General features: G+C 41.3%; 1 protein-coding gene across 6 annotated transcripts in view; it reads right to left on the minus strand.

The window, feature by feature from the left end:
* RALGAPA2 (Ral GTPase activating protein catalytic subunit alpha 2) overlaps positions 1 to 19,116 on the minus strand; it is a 282,048-nt gene that overhangs the window by 195,801 nt on the left and 67,131 nt on the right. For all 6 annotated transcript variants that reach the window (XR_010935102.1, XM_067707375.1, XM_067707374.1 and 3 more), the window contains 4 exons: positions 13,377 to 13,607; positions 5,521 to 5,688; positions 4,385 to 4,522; positions 916 to 1,064 (listed from right to left, as the gene is read on the minus strand). Coding sequence is in view for 5 of the 6 variants with exons in the window: in XM_067707375.1 (XP_067563476.1) it covers positions 916 to 1,064; positions 4,385 to 4,522; positions 5,521 to 5,688; positions 13,377 to 13,607 (686 nt within the window). In the remaining variant the exon portion in view is untranslated. The remainder of the gene's footprint in view (positions 1 to 915; positions 1,065 to 4,384; positions 4,523 to 5,520; positions 5,689 to 13,376; positions 13,608 to 19,116) is intronic.

Here is a 19,116-nt window from a genome sequence, read left to right on the forward strand (position 1 = left end):
TTCGGCCCGCCGGCTTCCTCTGGGCCCGCTCCCCCTCATCTGAGAAAGAAAAGGGCTGGATGCAAGGCCCTGGAGGCCCTGCGGGCTCAGTCCCATCTCACCCCCATGGCTCCCTGAGCAACGGCTCCAGCCTCCAGAGCACAGGCCTGGGAACAGGGACCCCGAGCATTTCTGGGAGGCAGGTGCCACCAGCCCGGGTCTGAAGGTGCTGACCACTGCCAGGCAGGTAGGGAGGGTGCTCCCTGGGTGGCAGGAACCTGCAAGGACCGGACTGGACAAGTAGAAGGGAGAGGCTGCCCCCCACCCCCCAAACCTTAGGAGCTGGAGGGATGTGCAGACACTCATCACGGGAAACTCTAATGCACTGCTTACCTCTGGGACATTATAGACACAAAGACACCAAACAAAAATGAACGACCAGGAGGAAAACACTTCACATACGTGTATTTTAATGACGCCACTATATTTTTCACTGCACTCTGACAATTTATCACTTAAAATAACTGTTTTTCTAAAATGAATTTAAAACTTCAAGTTTAAAACAATCCAATCAGTTAAAAGTATTCTGGAGCAATTAACCAACCCTCCTGGGATTATGAAGAATGACATTATGAAACGTCAGTTACTGCTTTTCCACAAACTGCTTGACGACAGTTTAAAATGGAAAAATCTACTATTAAGTAATATGACTGCTTTCTCTTAATTTGAGAACTTTTTTTAAAACCAATAATGAAAATAAATGAACTGTCAAAGTACTGGATACTTACCTTCATAATTCTGTTACAAAAGACTGATTATCATCTCATCGTTCACTTTGTAGAGCTATTTAATAAACGAAGCCTTTAGCATTTTAATTATTTCGTTGAAAACAGAAACATCTGTTTTACAGTGTTAACTTACTGAAAAGATACTCACCATGTCTTCTTATTCATTGTAAGCTCCATTATCATGCGCCTAAAAAACATCAGAACAGCTTTACACGCATCAACTTGCTCCTTCAAGAGCATGGGAACTTCCACACACGGTTCCAGCAAGAAGACGTTTGCAGCGTTTGTCAAAAATACCTTAGAATCAACACATTTTACATGAGAAGATATAATTAAACAGATAAACCTGAACAAATTTTGTTTAAAGGGAATGATATTAATTTCACCTTTGAGCTATTTCAATAAGACAAGTGGTACCAACACATACTCAAATTTATTCTAGTTCACCCCCTAGAATTACTTAAATACTGATCCTTGAAAGATCTTTTCTAGAAAAATAATTGCTATTACATATTAATATTGCAGATTTGGAAATTTATGAATCAGAAAGGCTTCTGCAGATTTCTTTTTGACACCCCCTCAAAAATTTTTTAAAAAGATAAGACAGGATCATTGCCTGTGGGTGAGGAACCTTGGGGGGCCGGCAGAGAGGGTAGGGGCCCTGGGTCAGACAGCGGCTGGAAAGAAAGACCTGGCTCTTGTTGAGTCTCCAGCCTTGCTGACATGAAGGCCTTGCTGACAGGAGGCAGCCAGTACCACCCAAAGGGCAGCCAGCAAAGGGGCAAAGGCGTGTGGCCAACACTGCACACCTTCCAGGAGCATGGGTTTTCAATATGAGAAATACAATATGCAGCAGAACACAAAACCTAAGGAAATTCTTAGGATAAAAACTGAGATTCCCAACAAAATTTAGAAAGTACGCCAACTGCTCTACACTCTGCCTTTAGGATACAAGTCCCCTGTCCTGTACCATCCTTAGAGAGTTGTGGGGAGCACGGATCCAGGCTACCCTGTAGGGAGTTATTGCCCAGGGGCACTGCTGCGGCATAACAACGTGTCATCATTTACACAGAGTCAGGACATTCTGAGCTGTCAACCTGGTGCCAAGGGTGGAGCTTCTCCACCTTCTAGACCTACAGTCCCTCTTAGTTCTCCTCTCTATTCAACAGCACAGACACCAATGATCTGGGGACAAACAGAGCTGGCTCACTTGTGGACGAAATCCATTAACACAGCATCTCAAAACAGATGCACAAACTGACCAGAGGAACTGAAATGAGCACACTCAAAAGTCAAGTGGGCGAACTAAAATGCTGACAGCCTCTGAGATAATTTTATGCAAGATTAAAAATGTATTGTGTCCCAATTTTCTAGGAAGAATCACAAAATCAGCACTGTAATAGTTGATAACAGATGATAACAGCACTTGTGAAGATTTACTAAGCTTCGAGTAAGAAAAATGAAAATAAAGAACCTTTTGACTAGCGAACTATAGCTTTAGTGACTATGTCTTTTAAAGAAGTACGCCATAGATGATATACTACAATACAGATTCTTTTTAATTCAATGTACTTGGCTCCTTGATTTAATTTTAAACCTTTGCATACTCCAAAGTAAAAGTGAGGAGTCTTCATATATTTCTTTCACTTTACTTTCAAAACAACATCAAAAATGTTGACTCCATGACTATTTATTACCATGTTAGTATCAGTTAGGATAAAAATAGATCAACAAAATGAGTATGTCCAAACTGTACCTGTCAGAAGCAACTATAAAACAGTACTATCTTATCAAACCTTCATTTGGCCACGTTTTCCTCATTAACCAAATCAAGGACCAAGGTACTCGATAAAATGAGAACAAAAACAGCTATCTAAATCCAAACAAAATATTTTTTAAAACTGTAGAGCTATAATCAAGTAGAAATTCTCTTTCTTGGCTCAGCCAAGGGGATTAAGTTCTCCTTCTAGAGAATAAATAACTCACCTGAACTCAGGGAAATAACAGGCACCCGCAACCCCAACTGGCCGACTACGGGATGCTCTGCGGGGAGGGGGCGGGGCGGGGACTCCTGCAACCACTGCTCTGGTGGGCACACAGGTGACATTTAGGAGCTGCGCCAAAATTCTCTGAAGCTATTCAAGTAAAATCATCTTGAGTTTTTTAAAGCTAATATTATTTGCTGATTTTCAAATTATTTGCTGATTTTCAATGAAAAATGAGAAAATTCATTAATTACAGTATATTAAACTGCCAATTAATTTAAAAACAAAAAGGATCCCATGATAAGGAATCCTCTCAAGAGACAGATGACAGAAACACGGTATCACTGAAAACTGGGTACCATGCCTTCCTGCCCCAGACCCTACGCCCAGCCTCTGTGTGGGAGGCCTAACTGGACACAGAGGAACGTGCATATGGATATGGGGAGGAGGGTGGGGTGCCAGGGATCAGGAGAAAGAGAAGGACCCTGTGTTTTCACTTATACTTCTAACAACCTTCACACTGGGTGCAACCCAAGAGGTAATCTTTTTTTTTGAGATAAATCTCCATTTTTGAGATCAAATCCTGAGATCTGGGGAGACTGAGTGATAAGCCAAAGCTGCTTTTCCCAATGTTCCCAAATGGTATTTCATATATTCATTCAGATAAATATCTAAAAATTACTGCATTAATCATCATTCTTCATAAACACAGGCAAGTTTTAAGAGGAATATTACTTATACGATTATATAATCACCAAGTTTGTCTTACAAATTAGAATCCAGGTAACTCACTACCCATATGTGTTCAGAATGTGGCACATATATACAATGGAATATTACTCAGCCGTAAAAAGAAAAGAAATTGAGTTATTTGTAATGAGGTGGATGGACCTAGAGTCTGTCATACAGAGTGACGTCAGTCAGAGAGAGAAAAACAAATACCGTATGCTAACACATATACATGGAATCTAAAAAAAGAAAAAAAATGGTTCTGAAGAACCTAGGGGCAGGACAGGAATAAAGACGCAGACGTAGAGAATGGACTTGAGGACACAGGGAGGGGGAAGGGTAAGCTGGGAAGAAGTGAGAGAGTAGCATTGACATATATACACTACCAAACGTAAAATAGATAGCTAGTGGGAAGCAGCCGCATAGCACAGGGAAATCAGCTCAGTGCTTTGTGACCACCTAGAGGGGTGGGATAGGGAGGGTGGGAGGGAGATGCAAGAGGGAGGGGATATGGGAACATATGTATATGTACAGCTGATTCACTTTGTTATAAAGCAGAAACTAACACACCATTGTAAAGTAATTATACTCCAATAAAGATGTTAAATAAATAAATAAAAAGAAGATACTTTTAAGGTTGAAATCTCAGTCATATATTCACTGTTTAACAATCCCTCTCAAAAAACTGCAACCAGTTCAGATGCTTCTCTGACTGAAAAAAAAAAAAAATCTTTATAAATTGAAGGTGGGAAAGCAGAAAGAAAACTTAGCATGAGAATTTAAGGGCTGTTTACTGATGGATAGCTAAAAACATCACCATACTTTATACGATGTCACCCCCAATAAACAAAATGTTCAAGCTGACTCCATCCGGGAGCCTTCCCGTCTGTGGCCAGAGCATACCTGCAGCATAGCCTGGGCCCCAGCCTTCACGTTTTTATTCTCCTCTTCGGTCACACACCCTCTGCTCACAGCACTCGTGAAGGAATAAGTTCGTCCCCAACTGGAAGATCGCTTGTGACCAGAACTTTCAGATGAGGTCTTTAGAAAATAACAATCAGTCAACAGAGTGGGGAGAAGCACATGTTGTGTATTTAGTTCCTTACGCTCACCAGAATTCATGAGATTACAGGTTCTAGAAGGCAAGTCTCTCTTCTATTGTGTTCACCATTCTACCTCCATCACCTAAAATGGTGCTTAGCACTTAGTATGTGCTGAAGAAATAGATAACGTTTGTCCAGTGACCCAGTGAACATGACTGTTGATTTGTTTTGATCTCATGACTAGTTATTAAGATGACTTCAATATTGAAAAATCAAATTAGGGAATTAATGTAGATATTTAAAAGTGATATACCTTTGGTTACAAGTATTTTTTAATGTTTGGTGTTAATTGCCATGACAAACACCCACTTTTAGAAAGAATTCTCAGACTAGATGTCAAAATAGCATGCCAGAAATATAAATACGACCTAAGTTTTTTTTGTGCGTCAAGTAGAGGCCCACTCGCACCTGTGGCTTTATCTAACATGGAATGAAAGGTCCATCCTGATAGCACCCCTCTCTGAGAACAGCACCCAGCCCTGAAGCAAGGCTCACTTCGCTTATTAATATTGTGTGTCACATTGGACTGTTGCTGGTATGGCCACTGTACAAGGAAAGTCTCCCAAAACATTCTAAATTTAGTTAAGTGAATATTACTTATTTAAGCATATCAATGATATGGCAGTGACATTTTTAGTCTCATACAGAGACATGCAAAGTATATTGGCTTATTCAAAGACTCTCATGCAGTAGTGAATAAAGAAGCTTCCACGCACATGTGGCCAAGCCTGAGCTTAGGATGTGACAGAGGACCTTGAACAGAGAACAGAAGCAGCCTCCCTGAGGCAGGCGCTCATCATGGAACTCAGCAACCCGAGAGCAACAGAGCTGACAACAAAGAGGTGGCCTGACTGCGACCTTTGACGGAGCAGAATACTTGGCTTTATATTTTAATACAGATGTTCCCAACTCAAACACTAAGTGATAAAATATTACCTGCTTCTTATCAGTCTCTGAAAATTCTAATTTTTCAGCATCTTCTTGGGCAACTTCTTTTATGTCTGGTTCCTCCATGAACACAGGTTTGTCCTGGAGGATCCAGTTTCTGTACACTTGAACTACTTTTCTGGTTACAGCTATGTCACAGGAAGGCAGCAAAAATGCCTAAAATGATAAGAGAAACTCCCTTTAACACAAGTTCAGGTCACCAAAGAGCCCAACAGACATTTTCAACACCCAGCACCAATCTCAGACTTTCCTTTGAAACACAGACTACACAGGGCCACATGTTCCTGTGCACACCAAACTTATCTGAGGAAAAAAGACAATTGTGTTTACGGCAGTTGCTTCAATTGGGCCAATTGTGTAACTGGGCCAGAAAACAAACTGCAATTTTTTTTCCCACAAAATAACCAAAATGCATACCTATAGAGATATATTAATTTGCTGTATGAACAATAATAATTGTACAACTGAGAACTTTTCCCCACAAATGAGAAATAGATGATGAGATGGTAGAGATTATAGTACAGCCAGTTGTCATGTCTCTTCCCAAGTTCACATTCAGTGACACTGTTTTGGTAACTTGAATTGGCCATAGTGGGAGTAGTGGCAACAGAGAAGTTGGCAAATGTTACCAACCAGGGCTTTTGTTTTCTTTCTTTTGTCTTTTTTTGCCTTTCCCTGTCCTTTCCTTTCTCTTTCTTCCTTTCCCTTTCTTCTTTCTTTCCTCCTTCCTTCCCTCCCTTCTTTTCTTGAGAGTCAGTTGTCCAACTGGCCAGTTGTAGCATTATGCATACTTATGTGAACTTTTTAACATTAAAGAATCCCCTTACACATCTGCACACAGAATTTTTGTTTAAGGTGATCAGAATCCAAACATAGACAACTATGTAACCCAAATTCAATATTACCTTCCTCCCAGAAAGCAAATATAAATCCCCTCTGGAGGAAAATAAAAGCAGAGTAAAACCAAAATTATTTGCACAGTCTGATTAATATGATATATAGCACATTAATAAAAAAATCAGAAATGTGAGAAAAGAAGTCAACATTAATAAAATCACATTAAAAATAGATAATAATTTAAACATATAAGAGATCTAGGTAAAGTATCAGAAAAAGATGTATATGAAATTGAAAAATAAAATAACCCAAATTAAAAGCCCAGTGTAAATGGCTGACAGTAGGATGGACATAGCTGAAGAGTAAACTGGAAAAAAAAATCCGATGAAAATATACAGAATGAAGCACAAAGGATGGCTCCATCAGAAGAGAGGTGAGAGAGAACTCAATGCAAAGGTTATCCTTTCCATGGCTGGAGATGCAGAAGGAAAGAATGAGTCAAAAGCAGCAGAAACAATATCTGAAGATAGAATGGCTGAGAATTTTACCCAAAATAATAAAACACATCAAGCCACAGATTCAAGAATCACAAAGAAACACAAGCAGGATACATTCAAAGTATATTGCACTAAGACTGCTGAAAACCAAAGACAATCTGAAAACCTTAAAAGGAGCCAGGGGGAAAAAAGACACATTTCTTCCAAAGGAATAACCACATAACTTAGCATAACTTCTCAAAGAAACAATGAAAGCCGAAAACCAATGGAACAAAATATTCAATGTGCAGAAAGAAAACAGCTGCTGAAGTAGAATCTGACATCCATAAAGAAAGAGTTCAAAAATAAAAGCAAAACAAAGACTTTTTCAGATAAGAAAATGAGAACATTTTTACCAAGAGACCTAATCTAAGGGAAATACTAAAAGTTATTCTTTAAGCAGAAGGAAAATAATTCCAGGTCAGAGATTTGGGAAGAAATAAAGTGCAATAAAAATGGTAATTATTTGGATAAATCTGAATGAATAATATATATATATGAATATATATGAATAAAAAGAATAAAACTGGATAAAATAATTATAGTAGTTCTGAAAGAGATGATATATATGTATATGTATATATATATTTGCGTATATACAATACATATTATATATTCATAATATGGCATTAAATGGCATACACATACATAACAGTGGTATATAAACTGAGAAGGAGTAAATGGAACTAAAATGCATACCGAGAGGTAAAAGTTGAAATTAGCTAGATTTTAAGTTAGGGATGCATATCGTTAATGCTTAAAGTATTACAAATGAGTGTAAAAATACTTATCTAGAGGAGAAAAATAGGATGCTAAATGTAATCAGTCTGAAAAAATTAAGACAGAAAGTAGAAAGATAGTAGATGTAAACACAATTAGAGCAGTTGTTACATTAAATGTAAATGCAATAATGCTCCAATCAAAAGATGGAGATTATAAGGTTGGATTTTAAAAACTATTAAAAAGACCACATGCCATTTATAAGAGGACATCCAAAACATATGAAAAGGGGACGTTGAAAGCAAAAAGTTAGAAAAAGATCACCATGAAAATACTAACCAAAAGAAAACTGGAGAGCTATATTCAGAACAGGCAAGAACAATTTTGAGGCAAAAAAAAAAAAAGGCATTATTAGAGAAAAAAAAAGTTCTTAATGATAAAAGATTCAATTCAAAGGAACATATAATAATTCTAAATCTGTATTGCAACTAAGAATTTTACTTAGTAAAATTCATATTCATATATATCAAATACTGATAAACTGTGAACATAGACAAACCCACAGTCAGAGTAGGATATTTCTCAGCTGAGAAAAGAGCAGACAAAAATAACAAGGATAGGGCTTCCCTGGTGGCGCAGTGGTTGAGAGTCCGCCTGCCGATGCAGGGGACACGGGTTCGTGCCCCAGTCCGGGAAGATCCCACATGCCGCGGAGCGGCTGGGCCCGTGAGCCATGGCCGCTGAGCCTGCGCGTCCAGAGCCTGTGCTCCGCAACGGGAGAGGCCACGACAGTGAGAGGCCCGCGTACCGCAAAAAAATAAAAATAACAAGGATAGAAGAGAGCTGAACACATACATCAGACCTTCTCACTCTCCTCCACGTCTCAATCTCTCATACTCTTCCTCTCTTTGTCTCTCCAAGGTGCATTCAGGATAATTTCTTCAGACCTGTCATCAAATGCATTCCCTCTTCAGCTGCATCTAATCTGCTATTAAACCTACCCATTGAAATTTTCCTTTAATATTTCAATTATTACATTTTTTTCATCATTAGAAGTTCTATTTTCTTCCTATTCATATCTGCTTAGTCATCTGTTATGGTTTCTTGTTTTCTGCAAACATTTTCAAGCTTGTCTTTTATTTCTTTAAACGTGTTAAACATATTCATTCTAAAGTCTCAATTGTATAACTGAAATCCTTGTGAGGTTTTCTTGCCTCTTCTGATTTGTTTATCTAGAAAAGTTTTGATGTATAAATTCCTAAGAGGAAGAAAGTGACCTGAAATTATTATACCCAGCTAAACTACTGTTCATGTGCAAAGGCAAAAAGAAAACATTACCCATCACAAAAGGACTCAAGGTAGATAAACAACAAGGATTTACTATATAGCACAGGGAACTACATTCAGTATCTTGTATTGATAATAACCTATAATGGAAATGAATCTGAAAAAGAATATATATATATCTTCTCTATTCTATATTCTGTATGTCATATATATTCTATATTCCATATTCTATGTGTTATATTCTATATGTTATATTCTATATTCTATGTAATATGTTTTATATATATATATATAAAAAAATAACTGAGTCACTTTGCTGTATACCTGAAACTAACACAATATTGTAAATCAACTATAGTTCAATAAATAAATAAGTAGGACTCAGGGAATAGAGCTGCCAATACAACTTCTTGAAAACACCACTCAGTGACAAAACGAGACCAACCAAGAAGTCAATCAAAGCAAGTATTTTAGGGCTGTGGACACCAGGAGGAACGAATCTGTCAAAATACAGAACCAAGATTAAATGCCTCTGCCCATCAGGATTCCAAAATCAACTGCAAATGTAAATTTACAATATAATGCATATTTATATATTCATTATATTATAAATTTATAATATAATGAAATCAGCAGATGGGGAGAGGAGGCTCAAAAAAATACAAGGCTGCTAAGCTCTTCACGTTTCATAACAAGAAATCAAGTGCCACCTAACATTAAAACATGCAGGTAAAAAGTGATTCCAATATTTTAATGCTATTATAATCTTTTTATTATAGACACGTCTTCTAGCAATTAATATTTCTTGTGGTAAAGGAATATTTACTGGAATTTCAACAATTCCTTCGGGTTTGCTGTCTTCTCTTCTGTTAAATTCAGGTAAAAATAAAATTCAGAACTACTCATTAAAACTGCATTAAAGATTCATTCAGAATTAAAGGTTCCATTGTCATAAAGCTATTCTGAGGTCCCCCACCCCAACCCTGCCACTTCCACACACCTGTCGTGGCCCCTGCCTTCACCTTGGTCAACCTCTGTCTAATTCGCCTGTTTCTGTCCACGACTGCCTGCCTGCCTGTCTACCCATCCCTGCCAGCCAAATTCTACCTCTGTCTGCCCGTCTACCTGCACCCACCCACCTGTCTGGCTACACCTTCCTGCTTATCTCCACCTCTGCTGGCTGGCCAGTCTGCACCTTCCTGTCTGTTCTACACCTGCCTGCCAGTTCGTTTATGTCTATCAGCTCATCTGTAAGCCCTCCTGTCTAACTGTCCACCAGGCTGCTTCCTGTCTGTTCATATCCTGTCTCACCCTGTCCTCTCTGCTGGTCTCTCATGCTGCCAGGCCAGCAGCCATCTATACACACAGAGAAATACCGAGAATGATGCTCTTCTAACACTGATAACAGTTACTTGGATGGCAGTGTTTGAGTGATTTGTTTTTGGCTTTCTACACTATACTTATATCTATAGAAAGATACTATCTTTATCTAATGAATTCATCTTTTTTTTAATAAAAATAAAGTTGCTCTTTAAAATAAAACCAAACCACCAACAAAACAACCTAGTGAACAAACATCCTTTAGAGCAGTACTTTCATTTCAGATCATAACCTAAGTAAGACATTTTCCATAAGGATATATGCATTTGTGTATGTAGTATACACAAAAATAAGTCAGAAGTTTCACAAGGAAATACTAATTCTTACAATATGCACTGTGCTGTGAGTTTTTTTGGTCTGTTCTATTTTACTCTATTTCATTAATTTTTAAAAAAATACTGGCTCTTGACCCACTACATTGATTTCATGACCAACAAATGATCACATAAGGTAGCCTGAAAAACAGCAGTTAGGAGACAAGTTTCTGGTGGAGTGACCCAGGGATCAGAACCGCACTCCTGACACACTCCACCCGCCCAGCCTGCCTGCTGGAGACTGCCTTGAAACTTGCCAAACCTCATCTCCCTCAGGAACCATCTACGGCCACCGCCTTCAACTCACTGAACCATCCAGTCTGAGGTGACTGCTCCGTCAGCCCTGCCCTGAGCCGCCCAGCCCCCAGTGGTCCTCGTGGGCCTTTGTTCCCACATCATACGTGTGGACATCTGACCTGCCTCTTGCGCTGTTCTCTGTTACGTACACACACATCTTAACTCCACACTGAAAACGTGCACTTCTTGAATGAATGCACATTTTTAAACTTTAACAGCCTTTAGGCTTAGTCTCTGAAGAATTTAAAATTAAAAAAGAAATTATTATAAAAGAAGTCACATTTTGTCTTCCATAAAAGAAAACTTCATCATTGACCAAGAGAGGGCAATAAAACGCAATGTTCAAACCCATGCCCCTTTTCCCAAATGTCTCTATTTCAGTATTTTAACAATGCATAATAATCATATTTGAAATTTCATATAAGCTTTCAAATTATATTTGATTAAGAATAATTATAGGGCTTCCCTGATGGCGCAGTGGTTGAGAGTCCACCTGCCGATGCAGGGGACACGGGTTTGTGCCCCGGTCCGGGAGGATCCCACATGCCGCGGAGCGGCTGGGCCCGTGAGCCATGGCCGCTGAGCCTGCGCGTCCGGAGCCTGTGCTCCGCAACGGGAGAGGCCACAACAGTGAGAGGCCCGCATACCACAAAAAAAAAAACAAAAAAGAATAATTATAAAATGTAAACGTTTTTGAATTTCATGATACAAAGATGGCTCATAACTTCAGGCATAAGTAGTCTGCAGTTACCTCAATGATGCAGTTTCTACTTCAAAACTGAATTTACACTGGAGTTAGGATTTTGATTGAATCTAGAACTTAGAACACACTATTGCCAGGGGTGGAATGCCAATAATGGATGCAAATGGAACTTTGTGTATAATAAATAAATAAATACGCAATATAGGTAGAACCACATCAATTTAGCACTTCTCTCTTGTGCAAAATTGAAAAGCTTTGTTAATGATATCTGATTTTAAGTATTTGTATCCAAGGGTTTAAAACATTACTCTAGATCAGGATCAGCAAACTATGATCCACATGCAAATGCAGTCTGCCACTTAATTTCTGTAAGTAAGGTTTTACGGGAAAACAGCCATGCTTGCTTGTTCCATGTTGTCCATGGCCACTTTCTCACCATTTTCTTAAGTAGAAATGTTTTATTGATTAAAATACAAAATACAGTAAAACCTCCAGACTGCTGTGGATTGTGCTGGGACTGTCACTCTCGGTGGATGTTTCTTTCCTATAAGTCTCAGAGGTGAAGGTTTCCTCATTCCCCATGCGGGTCTCGCCTCCGCGGGAAGCTCTTGGCGGTCCACGTGCATCGCTCATGTGTGAACAGGCTCCTCCTCTTCTCCCCCCAACAGGTTTCTGCCATCCGAGGGCCTCCCCCTCTGCTCGGGGCACAGACTAAGTGACTATCCGCTCATCACATACAAGCTCTCCATTTCCCGGGGCACCAGTTCCAAGACACAGGTGGCCAACGGCTGCTCCGATGTGCCAGGCCATTGTCTCACCCCATCAAGGTCCTGCTTCCTATGTCCGAAGCTGCAGCTGAGGGTTTCTGCCCAGCAGCACTACTGCCTTGTGGGCACAGGTGTCATGGGCGGGGGGGTTGAGGGGATGCTGTCCTGTGCACCACAGATGCTTAAAGTCATCCAGGCTCCCTCCCACTAGATGCCAGTAGCAGCACCTCCCTCCCCACTGTGACAGTCACACACGTGTCCAGTCACACACATGTCCAGACAGTGAATCAGCTGCAGCTGTGGGCAGGCTGCTCGCCGGCTGCTCTGACCTCTCCAGCATCCTCCCTTGCTGCACCTGTTTTCTTGTCTGCACTTCTGCTCATCCCGACACCTTCTCACCTGCCAGTTTCCACCAAAGGTCAATTATTTCAAAGTCTTGGCCTCGGCTCCTTTCCTTCCTCTGAATCCCCTCCCCAGCCTCCTTTTTCCCCTCAGGCCATAAATACCTCTACTAGAGGTGCCTGCCATATATATGCCTCTGTGGGCAAAGTCCAGCTGTGCAGGAACCTGCAGCTCGTGAGCTCCTACAGCCCTGGAACAACCCAGCCTCGGGCCGTCTCGGCTGTGCTCGCGCGCCCGCTGCGGGGGGTTCAGGAACGGCTTTCTCCCTGCCTCCCTCTGGGTTTAAAGTTTGTTTTGGAAACACGAGGTAGTTGCAGGATGATTTTGTTCAAATATAAAATCTTCCCACCCCGTGTAGGAATTTTACAAAAACCAAAGTCATAAAAACAAAATTAAAAATTACCAAAAAGCCCAAATCATACCCCTCCACATGACACATTAAATGCGGGATTAGAGAAATCATTATGGAGTTGTGTGATGGAGCCCAACTTATCGATTATATTTCTTGGAGTAGTGTGAGTGAAAGAACAAGAACAAAAACCTCTTCAGCTTCGTGACCACACACACACACACACACACACACACACACACACACTCTCACCTGGCGGAACACTTCGTTCACGAAGTTTATGTAGCCACGCGTGGACAGGAGGATGCGCTGGACCATCTCGTACACGGCGCGGTGCTCCTCCTCAACGCCACAGACGCTGCAGCTGCTGAGCCGGCGCTCGGACAAGGTGCCGCTGTCCGAGTGGCTTCTGTCCTGCTCGGTCGCCCCGCCGCTGTCCAGCTCTGGCGCCCGCTCCGGCACCGCACCTCCACCCCCGACGGTCTGCAAGAAAGGCACCCGCTCCTGAGTGATCCTCCCAGACTCCAGAACACCTGGCAAGACTGAAGGCTTGCCTTGTTTTCAGGGACTCCGGTTACCATGCAGTTGAAGAGCAGCTGAAACGCAGCCCTGCTCGGAGCACAAGGGACTCCAGGACCTGCACTTACCCACTTTCTAATTCACCAACTAACCTCCTCCCCAACTAAGTTATTTTAATGGGAAAAGCATTGCAGGGAGGGAGGCTGCGAAATGTTATCAGCCTAAAACGTTTGGTTTATATCTGTGAAATCACAGAATAAATTAACGTGTAAATGAATTCACCTCTGGTCTCCACCCTTCAGCACTTAATCTACCGTCACAGAGATTTGAAAATTTGGTGGACTTTTTGCAGCCACAGTGCTGGGAAGCTTCATCTGATTCACATGAGTAAGTGACACCTTGATCGGAGGAGCGTCAATATCTTTAAAGAGTATTTTATGAGAAGGACCTTGATCTGAGTTTTATGTTCAGAATCTCGGATCAAACTTAACTAAAATATTTATAAAACTTTAAATATTCAGAGGCTTTAGGAGCACAAAGAAATAAAATAATCTATGTAAGCATTCACAAAGTTTAATTTGTTTTTTGCTCTCATTTCCCCCAGAATTAAAGATTTCCTCCAAACACAAGATACATGTAATTTTGCTTCAATCTTTGTAAATGACAGTAGTATTATTCTTTTGTGTCAAAAATATATAACCCAAATACCACTAAAATTCTACCTACTGTGAATATTTTTTACAAGAAGTGACAAGAAATGAGTCGTACAAAATAACTTCAGTAACTACCAAGGATAGTTTGAAAGCAAAGCAGATATCCAAAAAATAATCTCTAGAGAAAATTAATAGAAAATTATATTGATAGTAACTTTTCTCTTCATGCCTGGGATATTAAGCCTGTGTGGCTTACCAAAGGCACTGCCACACTGTGCAGTGAGCTACCCTATAGAAATTATGTCATCTTTTCGATGGGTCAACTACCTTGCAGAGAAAAATAAAATTTTACTCATTTTTACTGATATACACACATTTTTAATCTGTAAAGCATGGAGGTTGGATTAAATCTAATGTCCTTTATGGTTTAATAAACTGTGACTTTTTGATCAATAACTTTCATTTTCCCAACAGGCCAAAAAAAAAAAAAAAAGTACACACATACTTACATAGAAAATTTTAAATGGCCACAAATTCTTTGGCACTCCCTCTGCAGAAGGGGGAAATCTGCATCCCCTCCTTTGGATCCCCACTGGCTGGGGGACAGAGTTAACCAGCAGAACGGAAGGGTGGCGGGGACCTGTGCCTTCTCGGGCCCCGGGCCCAGGAGGCTGACCACTCCCGCTTGGCATCTCTGTGAACTTTTGCTCTCGGAGCCCTAAGCGGCCAGGGAAGAAGTCCAACTGCCTCGCTAGAGGGGCTACGTGGAAAGGGAGGCCCAGTAGAGCCCAGCCTTCCAGCTGCACCCACCAGAGTAACAGGCACGGGAATGAAGTCATCCTGGACCCTCCGGACCAGCCAGCCACTGACCACCGCCCACTGACCTCAGCTAATGCCACATGAAGTACACAAATTGTCCAACCAAATCCCACCCAAATTCCTGACCCAGAAAGGGAAATAAGTAATATGATTAAAGGGTGGTTGTTTTAAGCCACTCCATTTTGAGGTCATTAGATAACGAATTAGATAACACAGCAATTAGATAACTAAAATCATGTACATAAAGAATTATGTTTAAAGGCACCAAATTGTTTTTAAAAAGTGAGCTCTGTGATCCAAATAGAACATAATGATAACACAGATGAACTTCCCATCATGTCATAAATTGAAAACTACTCTTGATAAAACAGTGCTTTTCTCAGCCTCCACTAGTTCACACCAGCAAAAGGCTGCTTTCCAAAAACATCTGTATGATTTAACAGACATTTATAATTATAGTAAGTGATGAGAGTGGAAACAAACTGGTAATTCAAGCTTAATCATTTCTTGCCTCTTTTCTGAAGATTAACAATAAAAGCATGAATACAAATTAACTACAGACAGAGGTCCATTTTCTGCCCACTACAATCAAGCTGGAATTCTCAACTATAATTTAGTATTAGTTGATTCTGGTGGTAAATATAAAGATGCTTTTTACCTCTTTGCCATATGATGAAGGCTTAGCCAGTGAAGCAGACATATCTGCTTGGACTAGGTCTGTGCTGTTAGGGCTCAGGAAATTGCATGATACAGGCTCCACTTAATCCCTCCCCTCCCCATCCTGGTTTCCTCTCAACCCATGGCTCATACTGAGACTTGCTCACCCTCAGGGTCAGGCCAGATGAGGACACCCACAAAGCAGGTGTGAAACGAGGATGCAGCTGCCATTCTGCTGGTGATGCCTGATGCCACTCAATTCCCCGTCATGATTTGCCCACGGGGTTGGAGGCAGCCTACGCTTGCCTTGATAGAAGTAAGAACACAGAGCACTAGAGTGGCAGTCAACAGACAGGTGGGTCTGTGTGATACACAAGCTTCCCCAGGGGTGTCAAGTTGTGTGATTCACCTTTTCTAACTGTTCACCCCGTAAGATACAACAATTTCGGGAAACCCATAGCCCATGAATCATTACTGAAGGGCTGGCTCAGAATTAGTAAAAGTGGTACTTTAACACTGTAACTAAAGAGTTATCATACAAATAAGTGCGATCAACTGTCTTAGTATCGGACACTCTTTTTCATTCCCTCATGGACTTCTTTGGGTTTTAATGCTTAATTAATGTGCTACTGAAATTTTAAAATCACGACTCCGCTTCCTCTAATACGTGCTGGAGTACTTCTATATCATACAAAAATGAATTACAAAGGAATAAATAATAGTTCACTGAAAACACTTTCGGCTGAGATGAAGCACCAAGAATGTTCAGGTTTGAAAGGGGGATTTGTGGTCATTGTTGCCAACATGGTACCAGATTTCCAGGTAACCGTATTCTCGCTCTCCCATGAATGATGCCACCAAACAAGAATATCTGTCAAACCACATTCTCCGAGGGCTAAGTGAGCTAATTCCTTTCCTCCCTGGTGAAAAATACTTTCAAAGTTATTAGTTCTAGATCAAAAGGAAGTAAATTCACTTTGGAAAAACACACACACAAAAACCCCCATACATGACCTTTAACACAGTAATAGTGGCAAAAGTGTGAACTCTATTTGGAAGCAGCATTTAAAATATTGTTTTAAAGGGCTTTTATAGAGCAGTACTTTCTTTGAAAAGAGATTCTGGATCACCTGACTTAGACAGTGATGTTCACTTTACACGGGTAAAATTATATTAAACTTGAAACTCCAAACAAAAACTTTCAGGAGATAAATACAATTACATGTGCTTTTATTCCTGCAACTCCATTTCCAAAATTTAATATTCAGTTGTTTAAACTGCTTTTTCTCCTGTATGATGTAAATGAGGAGCAGAACATACAGTAGACACACGTGAGATGAGAGGGAAAACAGAATTGTAAGGCAGAAACGGAAACACAAGAAGACAGGTCGGCTGAATAATGACCAAGATGTCTACGCGCCCGGAATCCCGGAACCTTTGACTGCGCTGCCTTACGTGGCAGAAGGGCCTGAGCAGATGTGACTAAATTAGGGATTCTGAGATAGGGAGAGGACCCTGAATTACATGGGTGGTCCCAATGTAACCACAAGGACCCACAAGGAGGCAGGAGGAGCAGACACAGAGAAGGTGATGTGAAGATGGAAACAGAGGGAGAAATGATGTGAGGAGGGGCGGTGAGCTGGGGAATGCAGCAGCCTCTGGAGGCCAGGTAAGGCAAGAGCATGGACCCCCTCCCCGCCCCAGAACCTCCAGAGGGAACACAGAGCTGCCCACACCTTGATTTTAGCCCACTGAGACCGGTTCTGGCTTTCTGGCTTCCAGAGCTGTAAGACAACACATTTGTGGTGATTAGCTACAGTAGCAGCAGGAAACTAACATAACAACTGACTGCAAGGTGTATTAACAGCCTGGACCACGGCAGTGGCCATGTTTGGGCATGGCCACCTTCAGGGCACAGTAGCCGTGGGCCTGGATGGTGTCTGCCCAGCATCCCTTCCCCCCTCATGGAACCCCAGTGCTCGGCACCTCACCCCTCGTATGCAGCGCACCTGCCTCACAGGAAGCTGAGCCCCGGCACCAGGGGAGCCTTCTGCTTCCTGGAAGCTGGTCACCGCCCCCCTGGGCTGTTCACACCCCCAGATCTGAACCAATCAGCAACTTATTTTTGTCCTCAGCGCGCACAGGTAACCTAAATTGTTCCCCAAAGACAAAAGGGAAGGGCTCTGCACTTCTGGACTGTCTTTAAACATGAACTAGGAAAGCAGGGTCCCAGCTGCTGCTGCAACCTTCAGGGAGGAGCAGAGGGAAAGGGCGAAGGAGAGAACAAGGGAGAGGGCAGGCACCAGCCACAGCCTCGGCCAGCCTCACCTCGAGCTGCTCTTTTATGAGACTGAAACATTTCTTTTATGGATATGACAGTTTGAGTTCTGGTGCCTTTTTCCTGTGAGGGTGCTAAAACTCTCCTAACCGACTCAGGAGGTCAGAACCTTATGACACTTTTAGCTATATAATAAAAGGAAATGAGTCACAAGTGTGAAGAGTCAACAGGAAAAAAATTAGAACCTGGAGGCAGTGGTTAATTTGCTAGTCTTGCTACTTCTCATCCTCCAAATGTATTTTTCAAGAATGAGCAACTTATTTTCAATAAATACAGGTGATGATTTTCTGAAATTTTGAAACTAGGCAGGAAAAATTACATCCTTTCTACGATAGCGTTTTGAATTGCCTGCATAACCACATTAAGACGCCATGAAAAATTTATCAGAGTGTGACTGAGTTTCTTATATTTCCTACAGATTTTTGTCTACCTGAGGATTTTTAGCTTTTGTCTACCTGATGGGTGAATAAAGGCCTCTCATTGTGGCTCAGAACTAACTGTGTTTTCCTGACTGCTGGAGAGATCCAGGGCCATTTTTATTTCCTCTTCTGTGAATTGCCTTTCACCTCCTTTGTCCATTTTCAGTTAACTTATTTGTCTTCATGTCTATTCATAGGTGCTCTTTATACAGCAGAGACTATGAACAGGCATGATGTGACCAATGTTTTCACAGTCTATTGTTTGGGCCTGGCTTTATGTTATCTTTTGACATTAGAAATCTTTTTCTATTTATTATTTATTTATTTATTTATTTTGCGGTACGTGGGCCTCTCACTGTTGTGGCCTCTCCCGTTGCGGAGCACAGGCTCCGGACGCGCAGGCTCAGCGGCCATGGCTCACGGGCCCAGCCGCTCTACGGCATGTGGGATCTTCCCGGACCAGGGCACAAACCCGTGTCCCCTGCATCGGCAGGTGGACTCTCAACCACTGCGCCACCAGGGAAGCCCTATTTTTTAAAATAAAGTCAAACCTCGATTAGTCTTTGGTTTGCGGGTTTCATCTCTAC

Source organism: Pseudorca crassidens, chromosome 15 (genome assembly GCF_039906515.1).
Source record: "Pseudorca crassidens isolate mPseCra1 chromosome 15, mPseCra1.hap1, whole genome shotgun sequence".
Lineage (NCBI taxonomy): Eukaryota > Metazoa > Chordata > Mammalia > Artiodactyla > Delphinidae > Pseudorca > Pseudorca crassidens.